At 44.6% G+C, this 15,220-nt stretch overlaps 1 protein-coding gene across 4 annotated transcripts in view; it reads left to right on the top strand.

Annotated features, from left to right (window-relative positions):
- Positions 1 to 12,837, top strand: part of slc35a2 (solute carrier family 35 member 2) — a 14,633-nt gene extending 1,796 nt beyond the window's left edge. For 2 of the 4 annotated variants that reach the window (XM_055026720.1, XM_055026717.1), the window contains 3 exons: positions 1,592 to 1,714; positions 7,943 to 8,529; positions 8,677 to 11,169. In XM_055026720.1, coding sequence (XP_054882695.1) covers positions 1,592 to 1,714; positions 7,943 to 8,529; positions 8,677 to 8,710 — 744 coding nt within the window. In that variant the 3' untranslated portion in view covers positions 8,711 to 11,169. Of the gene's footprint in view, positions 1 to 1,591; positions 1,715 to 7,942; positions 8,530 to 8,676; positions 11,170 to 12,204 lie in introns of those variants that run through there. The other 2 variants (XM_055026718.1, XM_055026719.1) reach the window with 2 other exon arrangements.
- Positions 12,838 to 15,220: the final 2,383 nt, after the last annotated feature.

The following is a 15,220-nucleotide window of genomic DNA, read 5'->3' as shown; positions in this document are numbered from 1 at the left end:
CAGTCTGGATCTAAAAGAAGTCAGGGTTTCTGCTGTTTTACAGTTGTCTGGAAGTTTGTTCCAGATTTTTGGTGCATAGATGCTGAAAGCTGCTTCTCCTCTCTTGGTTCTGGTTCTGGGGATGCAGAGCAGAACCAGAACCAGAACCTGAGAGTCTGGAAGGTTGATACAACAACAGCAGATCTTTGATGTATTGTGGTGCTAAACCGTTCAGTGATTATAAACTAACAACAGTATTTTAAAATCTATTCTTTGAGCTACAGGGAGCCAGTGGAGGGACTTTAAAACTGCTGTTATGTCTCTATCTTCCTGCTTTTAGTGAGAACAGGAGCAGCAGCTTCTGGATCAGCTGCAGCTGGAGGATTGATTTGTTGGACAGGCCTGTGAAGACGCTGTTACAATAATCAATGAGACTAAAGATAAACGCATGGATGAGTTTCTCTAGATCTGGCTGAGACATTAGTCCTCTAATCCTGGAGATGTTCTTCAGGTGATAGAAGGCCGACTTTGTAACTGTCTTTATGTGGCTCGCAAGGTTCAGGTCCGAGTCCATCACTACTCCTAGGATCGCTAGTTTTTAGTTGTAATAACTGAAGCTGTGGATTGACTCTAGATCTATAGTTCTAGATCTATAACTCTAGATCTATAGCTCTAGATCGTTCCTCTTTAGGTCCAAAAATAATGACTTCAGTTTTGTTTTTGTTCAGCTGGAGAAAGTTTTGGCCCATCCACACATTTATCTGCTCTAAGCATTTATTCAGTGATTGGATGGGGTCAAAGGTCACCTGGTGACATCGTAATGTAGAGCTGTGTTATCTGCATAGTTATGGTGGCTAATATTTGCTGTTATAAGCTGAGCTAGTGGTCAGAACTCGTCAGAACTCCAGCTGCAGGTTCTGGACGTTGGTTTGTCATCAGAATCAAAGCTGGACGAGTTTCTTTAGGTCTCTGGTTCTGGAAATGTTCTGCAGGTGGCGTCTGGCAGCTAGCAGAACCGTCGGCTCCTCTGATGTTGGGAACAGAAAGTTTCTGATGTTGTTTTGTGAAGGTCAGCAGAGGTCAGCTGCAGGTGACAGACGAACAGCGATCACATGCGTTTTCACAGAAATGGGCCAGTAGCGATCGCTGGCCAATCGATCGCTGGCCAATCGATCGCTGGCCAATCGATCGCTGGCCAATCGATCGGAACATCGTCCCGATAAACCTGTTTGCTCAGAGCTGCTTTGATTCATAGCAACAGTCATTTAAACCTGAATCACAACTTTTCTTTGCCTCTTCATTCTGCTGGTGTTGTTTCTCACCTAAAATATTTTTGAACTGAACGTTTCTGAATTGCTCTGGACTCATGAACTGGACAACGGTTCTTTCCAGAGTCACTTCATACACAGGAAGTCAGGAATTAGATTTGCCCAATCAGAAAGAATCTTCCATGTCCCGCCGTCTTCCTTCCTGTCTCTCTCATCCACATGAATATTTTTTTTCTTTTAGTACATTTTCATGTTTCCACAAATAGTTTTCTTCAAAGATCTTGTTGAACCTTCAGATCAGAGTTTTCAGGAAGGTCTGACTTGTCTGGCTCCGCCCCGTCCAGGTGACCTACCAGCTGAAGATCCTCACCACGGCGCTCTTCAGTGTCCTGATGCTCAGGAAGTCTCTGTCCAGAGTCCAGTGGTTTTCCCTGCTGCTGCTGTTCGCCGGCGTCGCCATCGTCCAGGTACGGACGGTTCCGGCTCTGCTGATCCGGAGAACGGTTCCGGTTCTTTGTGTCATCCAGACTTTGGTCTCCTGCAGGTTTTCTTTCAGGCTTGTTCTGATTTAGCGCCGCCCGCCTCAAGTCACATCAAGTCAAAGTTTATTTCTAACAGCCTCACCAAAGCTTATTTATCTATTATAGATAAATGCTGAAATAGAAAATAAAACAAAATAGACAAAAATAAAATTGACAAAGATATCTTTTTTTATTTATTCAAACAGTTTTTAAGTTTTTTAGCTGCAGCAATTTTCTTCCATCCTCCATCTTTTGTGTTTCGCTGGTTGTTGAAGGCCAGAGTTTTAATTGTACAACATTTTCAGCAACAAGGGATTTCAAAGAGCTTTACATCATAAAGACACAAAGTCACAGAACATCACGCTTCGGATTATTGATCGATGTTTCACGATTATTGATCGATGTTTCACGATTGTTTCCAATAAAACCAACCAGCTGCTTTCAGTCTGGACTTTAAGGATCTCAGGGTTTCGGCTGTTTTACAGTTTCTGGACGTTTGTTCCAGATCTGTGGTGCATAGAAGCTGAAAGCTGCTTCTCCTCGTTTGGTTCTGGTTCTGATGCAGAGCAGAACCAGAACCTGATGGGTCTGGAAGGTTGCTATGATGACAGCAGATCTTTAATGTGTTGCTGAGCCGCTCAGTGATTCATAAACTAACCAGTGAGGGACTGTAGAACCGGCCGGGTCCATGTGCTCCATCCTCCTGGTTCTGGTCAGAACTCCAGCAGCAGCTGCAGGATTGATTTATTTTTTTAAGCCTACTGAGAGTTCAGCATCCAGAGGCTCCATCTGCGTAGGGTCAGGGTCAGGGTCAGGGTCAGGGCTGCCGACCTCAGAGCTGCTAGAGCTCACTTCAGCACCAGGGACCCAAAAACACTTTAAACCATCAATAAGACCTTAAACTGGATCCTGATGCAGCAGGGAGTCGGTGAAGGGGTTGTAAAACCAGGGTCATTGATTCAGGCCTCCTGGTTTTGGTCATCGGACGACCTGCAGCATCGTGGAGCTGCAGCATCTTGTTTGCGCTGCTCCAAGGCTGAGTTCAAAGAGTCACGATAATCTAATCGTGACGAACGACTGGATCAAAATCAGGCAGAGGAAGATGAGATCTTACCTTAGCAAGGATCTGAAAGGATCTGGCTTTGATAGCAGCGCTAACATGCTAATCACATTTAACAGGATCAACAATCACAGCCAGATTTTTCACAAACGGACGACAGCAAGACAGCCAGCCGACCACACCATCACGTCCAGGAGAGGACTGCGCTGACCAAACTCTATAATCATTGGTTACATATTGTAAGCCTGGGTTCTATGAGAAGAGGCTATCGCTACTGGGTTCATTCCTGGCGCAGCGCAGCACTGGAAAAAGCTTAGTCCACACCCATCCAGTAGGTGGGCCCCTCCCCAGTCTGCATGAATAACAGTCAGGCCAGACAAACGGCCCCTAACAGCATTTTTGGTCAGCTATTCAGAACCAGTGAGGCCCACAGCACCTATACTCCGAATCTGGGGTCACAATATGTGACCAACGTTATATTTCGTATAGGCTTCGCCCTTTAAGGCTATTGCTAGCAGGTTAATGGTGAAGCAGGATGTGGTGTATGCCTCTAGTCCATCCAGACCACCAGGAAGCATCTGCTGCATAACAAAGACGGTCTCTGTTAGAGTCCTGGCCTCCTTCTGCAGAGAGGAGACAGGAGAGAGCCTCTGGTCAGAAAGGTTGAGATAAAGAGGAACAACGAGGGTTACAAACTGTAACAGAGTAACGATGAACAGAGCAGGTAACTTATTGCACTGCACTTTGTTGTTCTGCAATGCTTAATAAACATAGAACTGCCCAGGAAAAAATAACACAATAACGAGTCACGAGTGAAAAACATCATCATCAAAACGGGATCGGGACGCAGCTCAGCCGAGTCGACAAGAGGGAACAGAGAGCGGATAAATGGCTCCTTCTCTTTGCAGTTTTCAAAGACAGGAGTGGAGCTGCAACCAGAACAGAGGGTCAAATCCCACGGTGGAGCAAGTGGGCGTGGCACCAGTCTGCTTCTGCACACACCTCTCAGAAACCGCTGCATCAGCGGGTGGCTGCAGAGCGTTGTGTCACCAGAACATAAAGACACAAAACAGCTGCAGCTTAAGTTGAATGGTCCTGAAAGCTGAATTTCTGTCTATCAGCTGCTGGAGAAATGACAGCACTGAGCCTGAAGGACATGAAACGGCTCCACGCCTCTCCCAGCGTTGGAAGGCTGATCGTGTTGAAGCATTTAACGCTGTGGCTGAAGCGGCTCGTAAGTCCTGAATGGTGCGCACCACATGCTGAGGGAAGCCGAGCCTCTGGACTCTCTCCAGACCCAGAGACGCTGACCTGTCTGTCTCTGGGTGGTTCCTGATCGTTCCCTCTCCTGGAGGAGCGCATCCTCCCTCCATGACACCAGCTGCTGCAGGCTGGGAAACCACGCTGCGTTCTTCTGCTCGGGTGCCACCAGGATTACCAACAGCTGTTCCTCTTGAACTTGATTCAGGACCCGCGGAATCAATGGACCTGGGGGAAATGCATAAAGGAGCATTTTGGGCCACGTTATGGCCCCTCCTTGATTGAACTGTTAAACAGACACAGATCAAGAATGGGTCTAACTCCTCCCATTTTATGGGGAACCAGAAAATAGCGGAAAAAACCCGGCATTTTCTTCTTTTGGGGAACCGTGGAAATGTCCCCTTTCTCCGTCAGTTCCTGCAGCTCTGACCTGAGAGCGACGTTCTGCTCCAGAGATAGACCGTCTCTACCATCTCCATGAACGGCTGGAACAAACTGCAGCGTGTGACCCTCACTGACCAGCCGATCCATCCACCTGTCCAGGGAACATGCGCTCCGCTACTTTGAGATTCGTTCTGAAAGCAGGTGTGCATAAATGTGAGGCGTTGTGGTCCACATGGACTCCAGCAAGTCAGTCCCTACCGCCGTCCTCTGCCTCAGGGATCTCAGTTCAGACATAAAGGGTTGGTTGTTAGCCTCCATGCGGCCTGACATGACAGAACCCCTAACCCACACGCTTCCTGAAGGGGAGTCAGGGTGTCTGAGACGCCGTTTCAACGCTGACCACTGCCAGATAAATGAGGAGCCTTCGCCACTCACAAGGTGAGATGAGTGCAAAGCGGCAGCCGGAATCTCCCTTGGCTCCAACTGTTCACAGAACGCTCTCTCAGATTCAGACTGCTCAGAAGAGACAGACTTATCCACTGAGAGAAACGTTCTGAGACAGAAACCTCTACACAGAAACGGCTGCTGGCTCGCTGTGTCTGGAGAATGTGTTGGAGGAAGCTGCTGAGATCAGCTGATCTGACAGTAGACTTTGCTCTCAGTGTTTGTTTTATTTCAAAACATTTCACATTATCACACACACTCCCCCCACCTAGTATTTCCTAGCTTGTCTGTTCTGTGACTGACCGGTCCAGGATTGCTCAGGTTGGCATCTGGTGGGAAGACGCCGAGTTGCCGGCTGTCGCACCGAGAAGAAACGGCAGAGAGGTGGTGGAGGATGATGGCGGAAGAACAGAGCAGGAAGAGGCTGCTGTGGCTGTGGAGCGTCTCTGGCGTTGACGGCGGCCACATCAATCCCTCCAGCGGCTGGAGGTGTGAGTGTCAGGTTGGGACCTTACCAATGGCGGGGCAGATCGGAGGACAAGAAGCCCTTGAGCGCTAGCCGCCTCCTCGATCAGACAAGATAGGTGGTAGAGGAGCGAGTCCGCCGCTGGGAGAGGGGTCGAGTCGGACATACAGAGCCCGGGGTTGACTGAGCATCCGCTCTGCCGCCTCTCTTTCACAGCGATTCTTCCCAGCTGGGAGGCAGCATTGTGCTGCTCTCTCCACCGTCCTCTCTGCTGGCGGAATAATTAGATTTCCGTTCAGCCTGAGCGCCACATGAGTGGCAACCTGACTCGGTGGGGCCATCGCCCCGCCTAGCGCCAGCCTTTCAAAAAGGCTAGTCTTTCAGCACAGGAGTGGTAAGAGGGCTGAGGCGTTAGGGCGAAGCCCACATGCTGGGGACCCAGGCATCACTCGAAGATCCGGTGCCCACCGAACGACATAATGTACCCTGTCTGAGAAGACGGGCACAAATGGACGGAACTGTTAGAAGACATCTTTGCAGTGTTGATATCGCTATGCTGAAGAAAAACGGGATTTGTTTGGCCATTATTTGTCCAGACTAAACTTTATTTCAGTGCTGCGGGTGAGGGACAAGCCCACTACTGTTAGCCTTAAAGGGTGAAGCGTGCAAAATAGAACTCAGTATTTTTCTGAATTAGGTACAGAAATGTGCTCTAAGCCAAGTCTGTACATCCTGCACACAATCTTATAACATTTGTACATCAGACTGGCTGTCATTTGTAGTTACAGGTCGATTTATAGAAGGTAGATAATTGTCTGCAAAGCAGTGAAAAGAGACAATGCAGAAACAAGGCTAAAAGCACAGGCGCTAACATTGACCCGTGGGGAACCCCGTACTTCAGAGGAGGAATGCTGTGGTAGGTTTACAGAAAAAACTCCTGATTGAAAGAACCAGAACCAGTTTAGTGCTGAATCTTGAATAGCATCAGAAGCTGTAGACGGATCTGAACTAAATGAACTGCTGATTTACCCTCAGCAGTTAAAAGATTATTTAAACATTTAGTCCTGCCCAGGGGCGCCGCCAGGAATGTTGGAGCCCATGACAAAAGATGAAACTGGCCCCCCTCGCAGCTGCTCTTGTACTTCTTGAGTCACAATTTTAAAGCCTTGCTTCCTTTGGTCCAATACTGATACTAGACAATATTTCCTGCTCATGAATTTCACATCCAACCGTCTGTGTGCAACCAGGTTGCTTCAATGTTTTCTATCAGTTTTCGATACTGAAACGTCTCCCCACCAGCAACAGTCAAGGCAACATGCAAAATACACATGAAGCAACACAGACTTCTCAAAAAATGCTGTATAGTTGCATTTTATTCAAGCTGCAATAAGTCACTTCAATAAAAAATGTTTTCTCCATATTTGTTAAAGCTGGCACCATGCTGTGACAGTTTGTTACGAGAAGATAATCTGTGAAAACAATCAATCTCCTCCATCTGAATTACTATAACGTTCCAATGAGAACCAGGAGGAGGGTCTTAGCGCTGTCAATCAAGCTCATTCACTAACTGCTGAATGTGCTGAAGGAGGAGAAACAACTTCCATGCTGCAGCTTTAACTCCCCTCAGCAGAGGAAGGACGGGTCAGGAGGGACTAGAGCTGCTGCTGACCGACTCGCCTGTTAAGTGGGAAAAGGTCCAGTGAAATATGTCAATATGTTGGTGATGTTTTCCCTTAATTCATTAAATGTTAGTGTAAAGGAGGCTAAGCTAGCTATGCTAAATGCTAGCTTAGCCTCTCGGAGAAAAACTGGCTTATAAATTGATACGTTTAGCTTTTTCTCTCTTTTTGATGTTTTAACACCTACTTTATCATTTTCTTAGCAGCGCAGTAACAGCCTCAGTGGTTCTTGTTTCCACTGACTGCTGCTGAACACCTGCAGCTCCAAGCAGGAAGGAACCGATTCCTGCAGATCCAGGGGCTTCAGGGCAAATATGTGTTTTTGGTCTGGGAAGGGGAACATTTCATTTTTACTGCTGAAAACAATCTTCCAAAACACAAAATGATTCTTTTGGAATTGGCAGGGCCCAATGTTTTAATTCCTATGAACAAAAGAACAAGAACAAAAAGCAGAACACTGTGGAGCGCCCCCTGTTGGTCGGGGGCCCTTGCTATTGCCCCCCTGGCGCCGCCCAGCAGCTCTGAATTGATTGATAAATAAAAGTTAGAAACCAGGAACCCTTGAACTGTTCGGGTTCTGTCCGTCCTCTGAAGTCCTCACTGTTAGTTTCTTTAATCAGATTAAATCCTGAAAGTTTCCAGGAAACGATCCGGACTTTAGTTCTGTGGGTTCTGGAAAAGCAGCTGAGACGTTCCTGCCCACGATGGCGTTTAACTGATTTCACTGGTTCGTTTGCTGGGATTCAGTCTGGCTGCCAAGAGGTGGAACCGACACAATGAAAGTCCTGGTTCCGGTCCAGAACCCGACAGCTGCAGAGCATATGGATGGATCTATTGACCTACTGATGACCTATTGATGACGACCTGTAATCTTGTTGCAGGTGCAGCAGGAGGGAAAGAAGGAGGCGGCGGTTTCTGACGCCTCCAACCAGAACTATATGGTGGGTCTGGTTGCCGTGGTGGTCAGCTGCCTGTCGTCTGGCTTCGCCGGCGTTTATTTTGAGCGGATCCTGAAGGGCAGCTCTGCGTCGGTGTGGATGAGGAACGTGCAGCTGGGCGTCTTCGGCACGGCGCTGGGACTGCTGGGAATGTGGTGGAAGGACGGCGCCGCCGTGGCCGAGCGCGGCTTCCTGTTCGGCTACACCGGCATGGTGTGGTGCGTCATCTGCAACCAGGCGTTCGGCGGCCTGCTGGTGGCCGTGGTGGTGAAGTACGCCGACAACATCCTGAAGGGCTTCGCCACTTCCTTCTCCATCGTCGTTTCCACGGTGATGTCCGTCTACCTGTTTGGCTTCCACGTGGACCTGCTGTTCACCGCAGGGGCGGGGCTCGTCATCGGCGCCGTCTACATGTACAGCCTCCCCAAGGCGCCCGGCGGCCTCCCGGACCCCGAACCCTCCTCTTCCTCTGCGTCCGCTGAGCTGCCGAGGAAGGGCGGAGGCGGCGAGATGGAGGCGTTTCTGCCAAAGTCAGTCCTGGTGAAGTGATTCTGTGTCTCTGGCGCCACCTGGTGCTGCTTTCCTCTCTGCTCCAACTAACCAATGAGTGAGCTCCTCCTGTTGCTGCGTCTCCTCCTCTTCCTGTCCTCCTAACCTCTGCTCCTCCTCTTCCTCAGAGCTCCTTCCCCAGCCGCCAGCGCCACAGACTAATTCCTGGAAGCTGAGCCGGAAGGAGCTGGAGCGCCCCCTGCTGTTCTCTCTGCCTTAAAACTCTTTGCTATCTGAAAGAAGCGCCTTACACTGATTGGGTCCTGCTGGGTAGTTGCTGATTGGTTGGTCTGTGTGGGGGCGGGGCCGCCTGCAGACTGTACGGTGCCTTTTCCTCTCGTCTGAAGCCATAGGGTGGCGGTTCTGATCCCGGCCTGGCGTAGCCCGGTCCGGTCCGATTGCTCGCTGGGAGTGTGCTCATTGATTGGAGCATTTTTAATTCTTCAACTAATCTGTGATGTTTGTTGTTGGAGGGGGGGTCTGTCTGAAGGCAGGGTCAAGGGTCATTGTTTCATTTTTGTCTCCATTAAGACCTGATATGTTCCTGAAAACCTAAGCAGGTCCAGAAGGATTCACCAGAACCTTCATGTCATAACCCAAACCACCAGAAGATGGCGCTGTCCGAACATCACATGTAGAAAAATATTCTCTCTAAAAGTCTAAAAATGAGCTCCAATCTTTCTGCTGCCGGATATTCGGCATTTTGTGGAAAACCGTCACATTGTGCCATGTGGGCGGAGCCATGTGGGCGGAGCCATGTGGGCGGAGCCATGTGGGCGGAGCCATGTGGGCGGAGACAGGAGTTAATCTCTGTCCCGCCCACATCCACATGTTGTCACCGCCAGGTTTTCCTTTCACAAAGAAAGCAGGAATATTGTTCAGCCTCAGTAAAAAGAAAGTACACCCTCACAGTTTTGTCCAGTGGTCCATTAAACTGAGATCAGATGAAATTTAGTAGAACAGAAATAAAACCTACAGAGACCAAATCATATCAGAATTTTAGTTTTCAAAACCATAAATAACCCAGAAGTGTTTATAAGACAGAACCACCGAGAAAGTGTTTCATTAAATCTGACTTAAAGGTTCTTTTATTTCCACACAGGATCTAGAAAAGGCTGCCGTCTGATTGGACCATCCAAAATGTCTCCATCCAATCCGTCTGAGCTTCAAAAGTCTCGTTTCATTTGGTCTCCATGGCTTTTTATAAAGGTCATAACTTGTTAAATTCCTTTAAATCTTTTTGTGGGATTTAAATGCTGTTTTCCGGAGTGGTTGGAATCGGACCTCGGCTCTCCCGGATCACACGGGTCCATTTGGAGACACAAACCCAACAGAACTGCGGCGATTTCACTGGAGGAACGCGTTTCCGTTTTCTTTCTGTTGGGCGAATGAGGAGGAAGAGGAGCGGTCCGGACTCTTCCTCATGTTGATGACATTTTTTGGGATTCTGGTGGGATAACAAGGATTTTAGGTTTTTGGTTTTTGGTTTTTTTTCCTGAATCTGAAACTTTTCTTCATCTTCAAACAGAAGCTTCAGTTTTTCAGCTGTTAAAAGTATTTGGACCACCTGGATGATTCAGAACCATTTTCTCTCTGAGCCCCAGAGGTGATGATGATGATGATGATGATGATGATAATGGAGACAGAAGGAAACAGAATTAATTCACATGAATCTCAAAAGTTTTTTCCATAATGTTCATTTGAAGAACATTCAGTTTAAAAAAATCACCAATTGTCAAAATAGTCATTTTCTCCAAACATGATTTGAGAAAAAGAAAAGTAATTTATAAATATGTTTTGACCAAGAAGAGCAAAACGAATGAATGAAGTTTTATTTCTTTTATTTCTTGATTTCTGCTTGCTGTGTCTGGTCATGGCCACCAGGGGGCAGCCTCATCAGACCCGGTGGAGTTTGGCTCCTTTTTTAAAATCATTTTAAAATTAATACCTGTCACGTCATTCAAAGTAATGACACATTTTCCATTAAATAAATCTTTTATATTTTTGGTCCACAAAAAAATGCTGAAAAGCCAAAAGTGTAACTAAAATATATTTTCTTTTTGTCTTGCTTTTGCAATCATAATTTAATATCAAATTGATGAAATAAATGTTATTTCTGAGCAATAGAAATGCAAGAGATAAATGAAGAATATATAAAAATGTAAATTATAGGTAAATATTGATATGTTTTATTTTATCTGTGCTAAAAAAAGAAAACTTATATTTTTCATGAAAACTTTTTGTTGAAAAAAATCATGAGCATCTGAAGGGAGAAGAAACTGGAACCTTTCTTGTTTTTATATTTGAAGAAACTGAGTTGTTTACAGGGTTGTTTTATTTCTGTGTAAAATTGAAATCCCATGACGTTATCAATTCACTTGATGATGCAGAGTTTCTGTGTTTGGTGGAAATCTAGATTTTCTGAATCTGATCTGAACTGACAGCCTGGAGCGCCCCCTGCTGGACGGTTTCAGCTCTGGGTTCCATGTCCATTTCCTGTTTTTCTCAAACTGTTGGGACAGTTTGTGTGGTTGCACTTGGTTGTTGGTTTGTATCACAGCTTGTGAGTTTGTAAATACTTGTTTTGGTAAAGTTTTATAAATCAAACACTAAACTCTGGAGTTTGTCTTTTAATTTCCATTCAGTTTGGAATCAACGTCTAGCTAAAGCTGAAAGGCCTCCAGGTGTGAATACCTGGCTAAAGCGCTAGCTCTTTAGCAGAGCTAATGCTAACGAGCTACAGGTGAGGCGGTTTAAGGCTGCAGGAGAGCGAAATGTTTAGCCTGTTGCTTCCTAGCCAGGTCAAAGGTCAGGATCAGACTAAAGCTCCAATAAATCACTGGACATAAGGATCTTGTTAGAAAAGACATTTCTTATTAATGTTTCGACATTGATATATTTATTTTTTGAATATAAATTCAAAAATTTTTTTATATTCTGATTATTTTTAAAAATACACAGAATCTAATTAAGAGGATGTAGAAAAGCTGCTTGTAAATTCATGAATGAAAAACCATCAAAAAGTTTTTACTTCCTGGTTTGCTTCAGGTGAAACTCGATTTTCCAGTTTCACTCACAAAATTACAAAAATAAAATTTTTATTGTATTTCTTTTAACTTTCTTGAGAAATTCCTCAAATATTCCAGTTTGTGACAAAAATGAATTTCTGCTGCAGCAGGTCACGAACTCCATGGAGAGTCTCCCAGTAAGACTCCGCTGGTCTTACTGGGAGGACTGGTTTTTGACCCGTTTGTGGATCTGATTGATCAACATGGAGCTGATTAGTTTTGATCAACAGTCCTCAAAGGTCTGGCCTGGTTCTGGAGGTGCGGTCCAGGACCGATCACAGGAAGCTCCTGCAGGTTTCAGGCTTCTAAGATCCGTTTGGACCTGAATGTTTCTGGTCCAAACATTCGGGTTTGGACCGGAACATTCTGGACCACAGTTGACACGCACAGAATAATGGAGATTTATTTCATCTCCAAAAGATGGAATCATCTGGAGATTATTATGAAATTCAATATCTTCTCAGAAAGAACTTCCTGTTGAACTTCCTGTCCCAGAAGTCGGTCGTAGCTTCGGATGAGGCCAAGAAGGAACCGACTTCTGGCTCTTCTCCTCGTCTCTTTTCTAATCTTCCTCTGTCCGTCCTGCAGGTGTTCAGGAAAAGAAAAAGGATCCTGAAATGGACAGCTACCGCTTCCTGTCTGCTGAGGTCATGACCTTTCAAATTAAGATGCCAGACATCATCACTCCAACATCTTCTGGACCTTCATTTCTTTGCTTTGTGTTGTTCGGTTAGTTCTTCGTTAGCGTTCTCACATGATGAACCAACGTGGTTCTGTCTCTCTGAACCGGATCAGGAAACAATCTCAGAAAGTCTCCTGCTTTTTATATTTCAAAATAAAAGGCCAGACTTTTTTTCCATGTAGAAATGTATACATTTTTAAAATGTATGAATTTGTTCAATAACTTAATTATTTATACATTTTTATTGTAGAAAGTATAAAATATCAAATGTATTTATTTGATTACTTCACCTTTGTATTGTAATGTTTTATCAGTATTTTTTGGGTTGTAATAATAAAAGTAATAAATAGTTTTCAAAATATAGAAATAATAAAGAAATAAATTAAATATATTATTTTCTAAACTCCAAAATATGTCAAATTCCAAATGTCTTTTTTTCTTGTCAGTTTATTTTTATTTAAGTACTAAAGGATGAACTTTTTCATAAAATACAAACGCATTTTTATGTTTTTCTTTTCTATTTTCTACTTGTCATTTTATGCCACAGATTTTTTAAAATTAAATGTTTTCCATGTTCCATTGTTATGTTATTGAAGTTTGTTTTATTATTTATCATCTATTTTGAAATCTTCCCATGATAAACCAAAAACAAACACTCCACTATGAAAATAAAATGTTTATGATGTGAAGGAAGGAAATCTGAGCCTTTCCAGTCTGAGGCATTAAACTGTTTACAGCGCCCCCTGTTGGGTTGACAAGGACTTTTCTGATTTTATTTCACTCAATGTGAAATAAATGTAGAAGAGACGTAATTTATCGTCATGATAACGTGTCCTCATGCTAACGTGTCCTCATGCTAATGCTTCATCATGCTAACGTGTTCTCATGCTAATGCTTCATCATGCTAACGTGTTCTCATGCTAATGCTTCATCATGCTAACGTGTCCTCATGCTAATGCTTCATCATGCTAACTTGTCCTCATGCTAATGCTTCATCATGCTAAGGTGTTCTCATGCTAATGCTTCATCATGCTAACTTGTCCTCATGCTAATGCTTCATCATGCTAACGTGTCCTCATGCTAATGCTTCATCATGCTAATGTGTCCTCATGCTATTGCTTCATCATGCTAATGTGTCCTCATGCTAATGCTTCATCATGCTAACGTGTCCTCATGCTAATGCTTCATCATGCTAACGTGTCCTCATGATAATGCTTCATCATACTAACGTGTCCTCATGCTAATATTTCATCATGCTAACGTGTCCTCATGCTAATGCTTCATCATGCTAAGGTGTTCTCATGCTAATGCTTCATCATGCTAACTTGTCCTCATGCTAACGTGTCCTCATGCTAATGCTTCAACATGCTAATGTGTCCTCATGCTAATATTTCATCATGCTAACGTGTCCTCATGCTAATGCTTCATCATGCTAAGGTGTTCTCATGCTAATGCTTCATCATGCTAACTTGTCCTCATGCTAACGTGTCTCATGCTAATGCTTCAACATGCTAACGTGTCCTCATGCTAATATTTCATCATGCTAACGTGTCCTCATGCTAATGCTTCATCATGCTAAGGTGTTCTCATGCTAATGCTTCATCATGCTAACTTGTCCTCATGCTAACGTGTCCTCATGCTAATGCTTCAACATGCTAACGTGTCCTCATGCTAATGCTTCATCATGCTAACGTGTCCTCATGCTAATGCTTCATCATACTAACGTGTCCTCATGCTAATATTTCATCATGCTAACGTGTTCTCATGCTAATGCTTCATCATGCTAACTTGTCCTCATGCTAATGCTTCATCATGCTAAGGTGTTCTCATGCTAATGCTTCATCATGCTAACTTGTCCTCATGCTAATGCTTCATCATGCTAATGCTTCAATGCTAACGTGTCCTCATGCTAATGCTTCATCATACTAACGTGTCCTCATGCTAATGCTTCATCATGCTAATGTGTTCTCATGCTAATGCTTCATCATGCTAACTTGTCCTCATGCTAACGTGTCCTCATGCTAATGCTTCAACATGCTAACGTGTCCTCATGCTAATGCTTCATCATGCTAACTTGTCCTCATGCTAATGGTTCATCATACTAACGTGTCCTCATGCTAATGCTTCATCATGCTAACGTGTCCTCATGCTAATGCTTCATCATGCTAATGTGTCCTCATGCTATTGCTTCATCATGCTAATGTGTCCTCATGCTAATGCTTCATCATGCTAACGTGTCCTCATGCTAATGCTTCATCATGCTAACGTGTCCTCATGCTAATGCTTCATCATACTAACGTGTCCTCATGCTAATATTTCATCATGCTAACGTGTCCTCATGCTAATGTTTCATCATGCTAAGGTGTTCTCATGCTAATGCTTCATCATGCTAACTTGTCCTCATGCTAACGTGTCCTCATGCTAATGCTTCATCATGCTAACGTGTCCTCATGCTAATGCTTCATCATGCTAACGTGTCCTCATGCTAATGCTTCATCATGCTAACGTGTTCTCATGCTAATGCTTCATCATGCTAACGTGTCCTCATGCTAATGCTTCATCATGCTAACGTGTCCTCATGCTATTGCTTCATCATGCTAATGTGTCCTCATGCTAATGCTTCATAATGCTAACGTGTCCTCATGCTAATGCTTCATCATGCTAACGTGTCCTCATGCTAATATTTCATCATGCTAACGTGTCCTCATGCTAATGCTTCATCATGCTAAGGTGTTCTCATGCTAATGCTTCATCATGCTAACTTGTCCTCATGCTAATGTTTCATCATTCTAACGTTCCTCATGCTAATGCTTCATCATACTAACGTGTCCTCATGCTAATATTTCATCATGCTAACGTGTCCTCATGCTAATGTTTCATAATGCTAAGGTGTTCTCATGCTAATGCTTCATCATGCTAACT

Source organism: Poeciliopsis prolifica, unplaced genomic scaffold (assembly GCF_027474105.1).
Source record: "Poeciliopsis prolifica strain line A6 unplaced genomic scaffold, Auburn_PproV2 SCAFFOLD266, whole genome shotgun sequence".
In the NCBI taxonomy this organism is placed as follows: Eukaryota; Metazoa; Chordata; class Actinopteri; order Cyprinodontiformes; family Poeciliidae; genus Poeciliopsis; species Poeciliopsis prolifica.
Note: the sequence above shows the minus strand (reverse complement) of the source record. Positions and strands in the feature narration are given on the sequence as shown.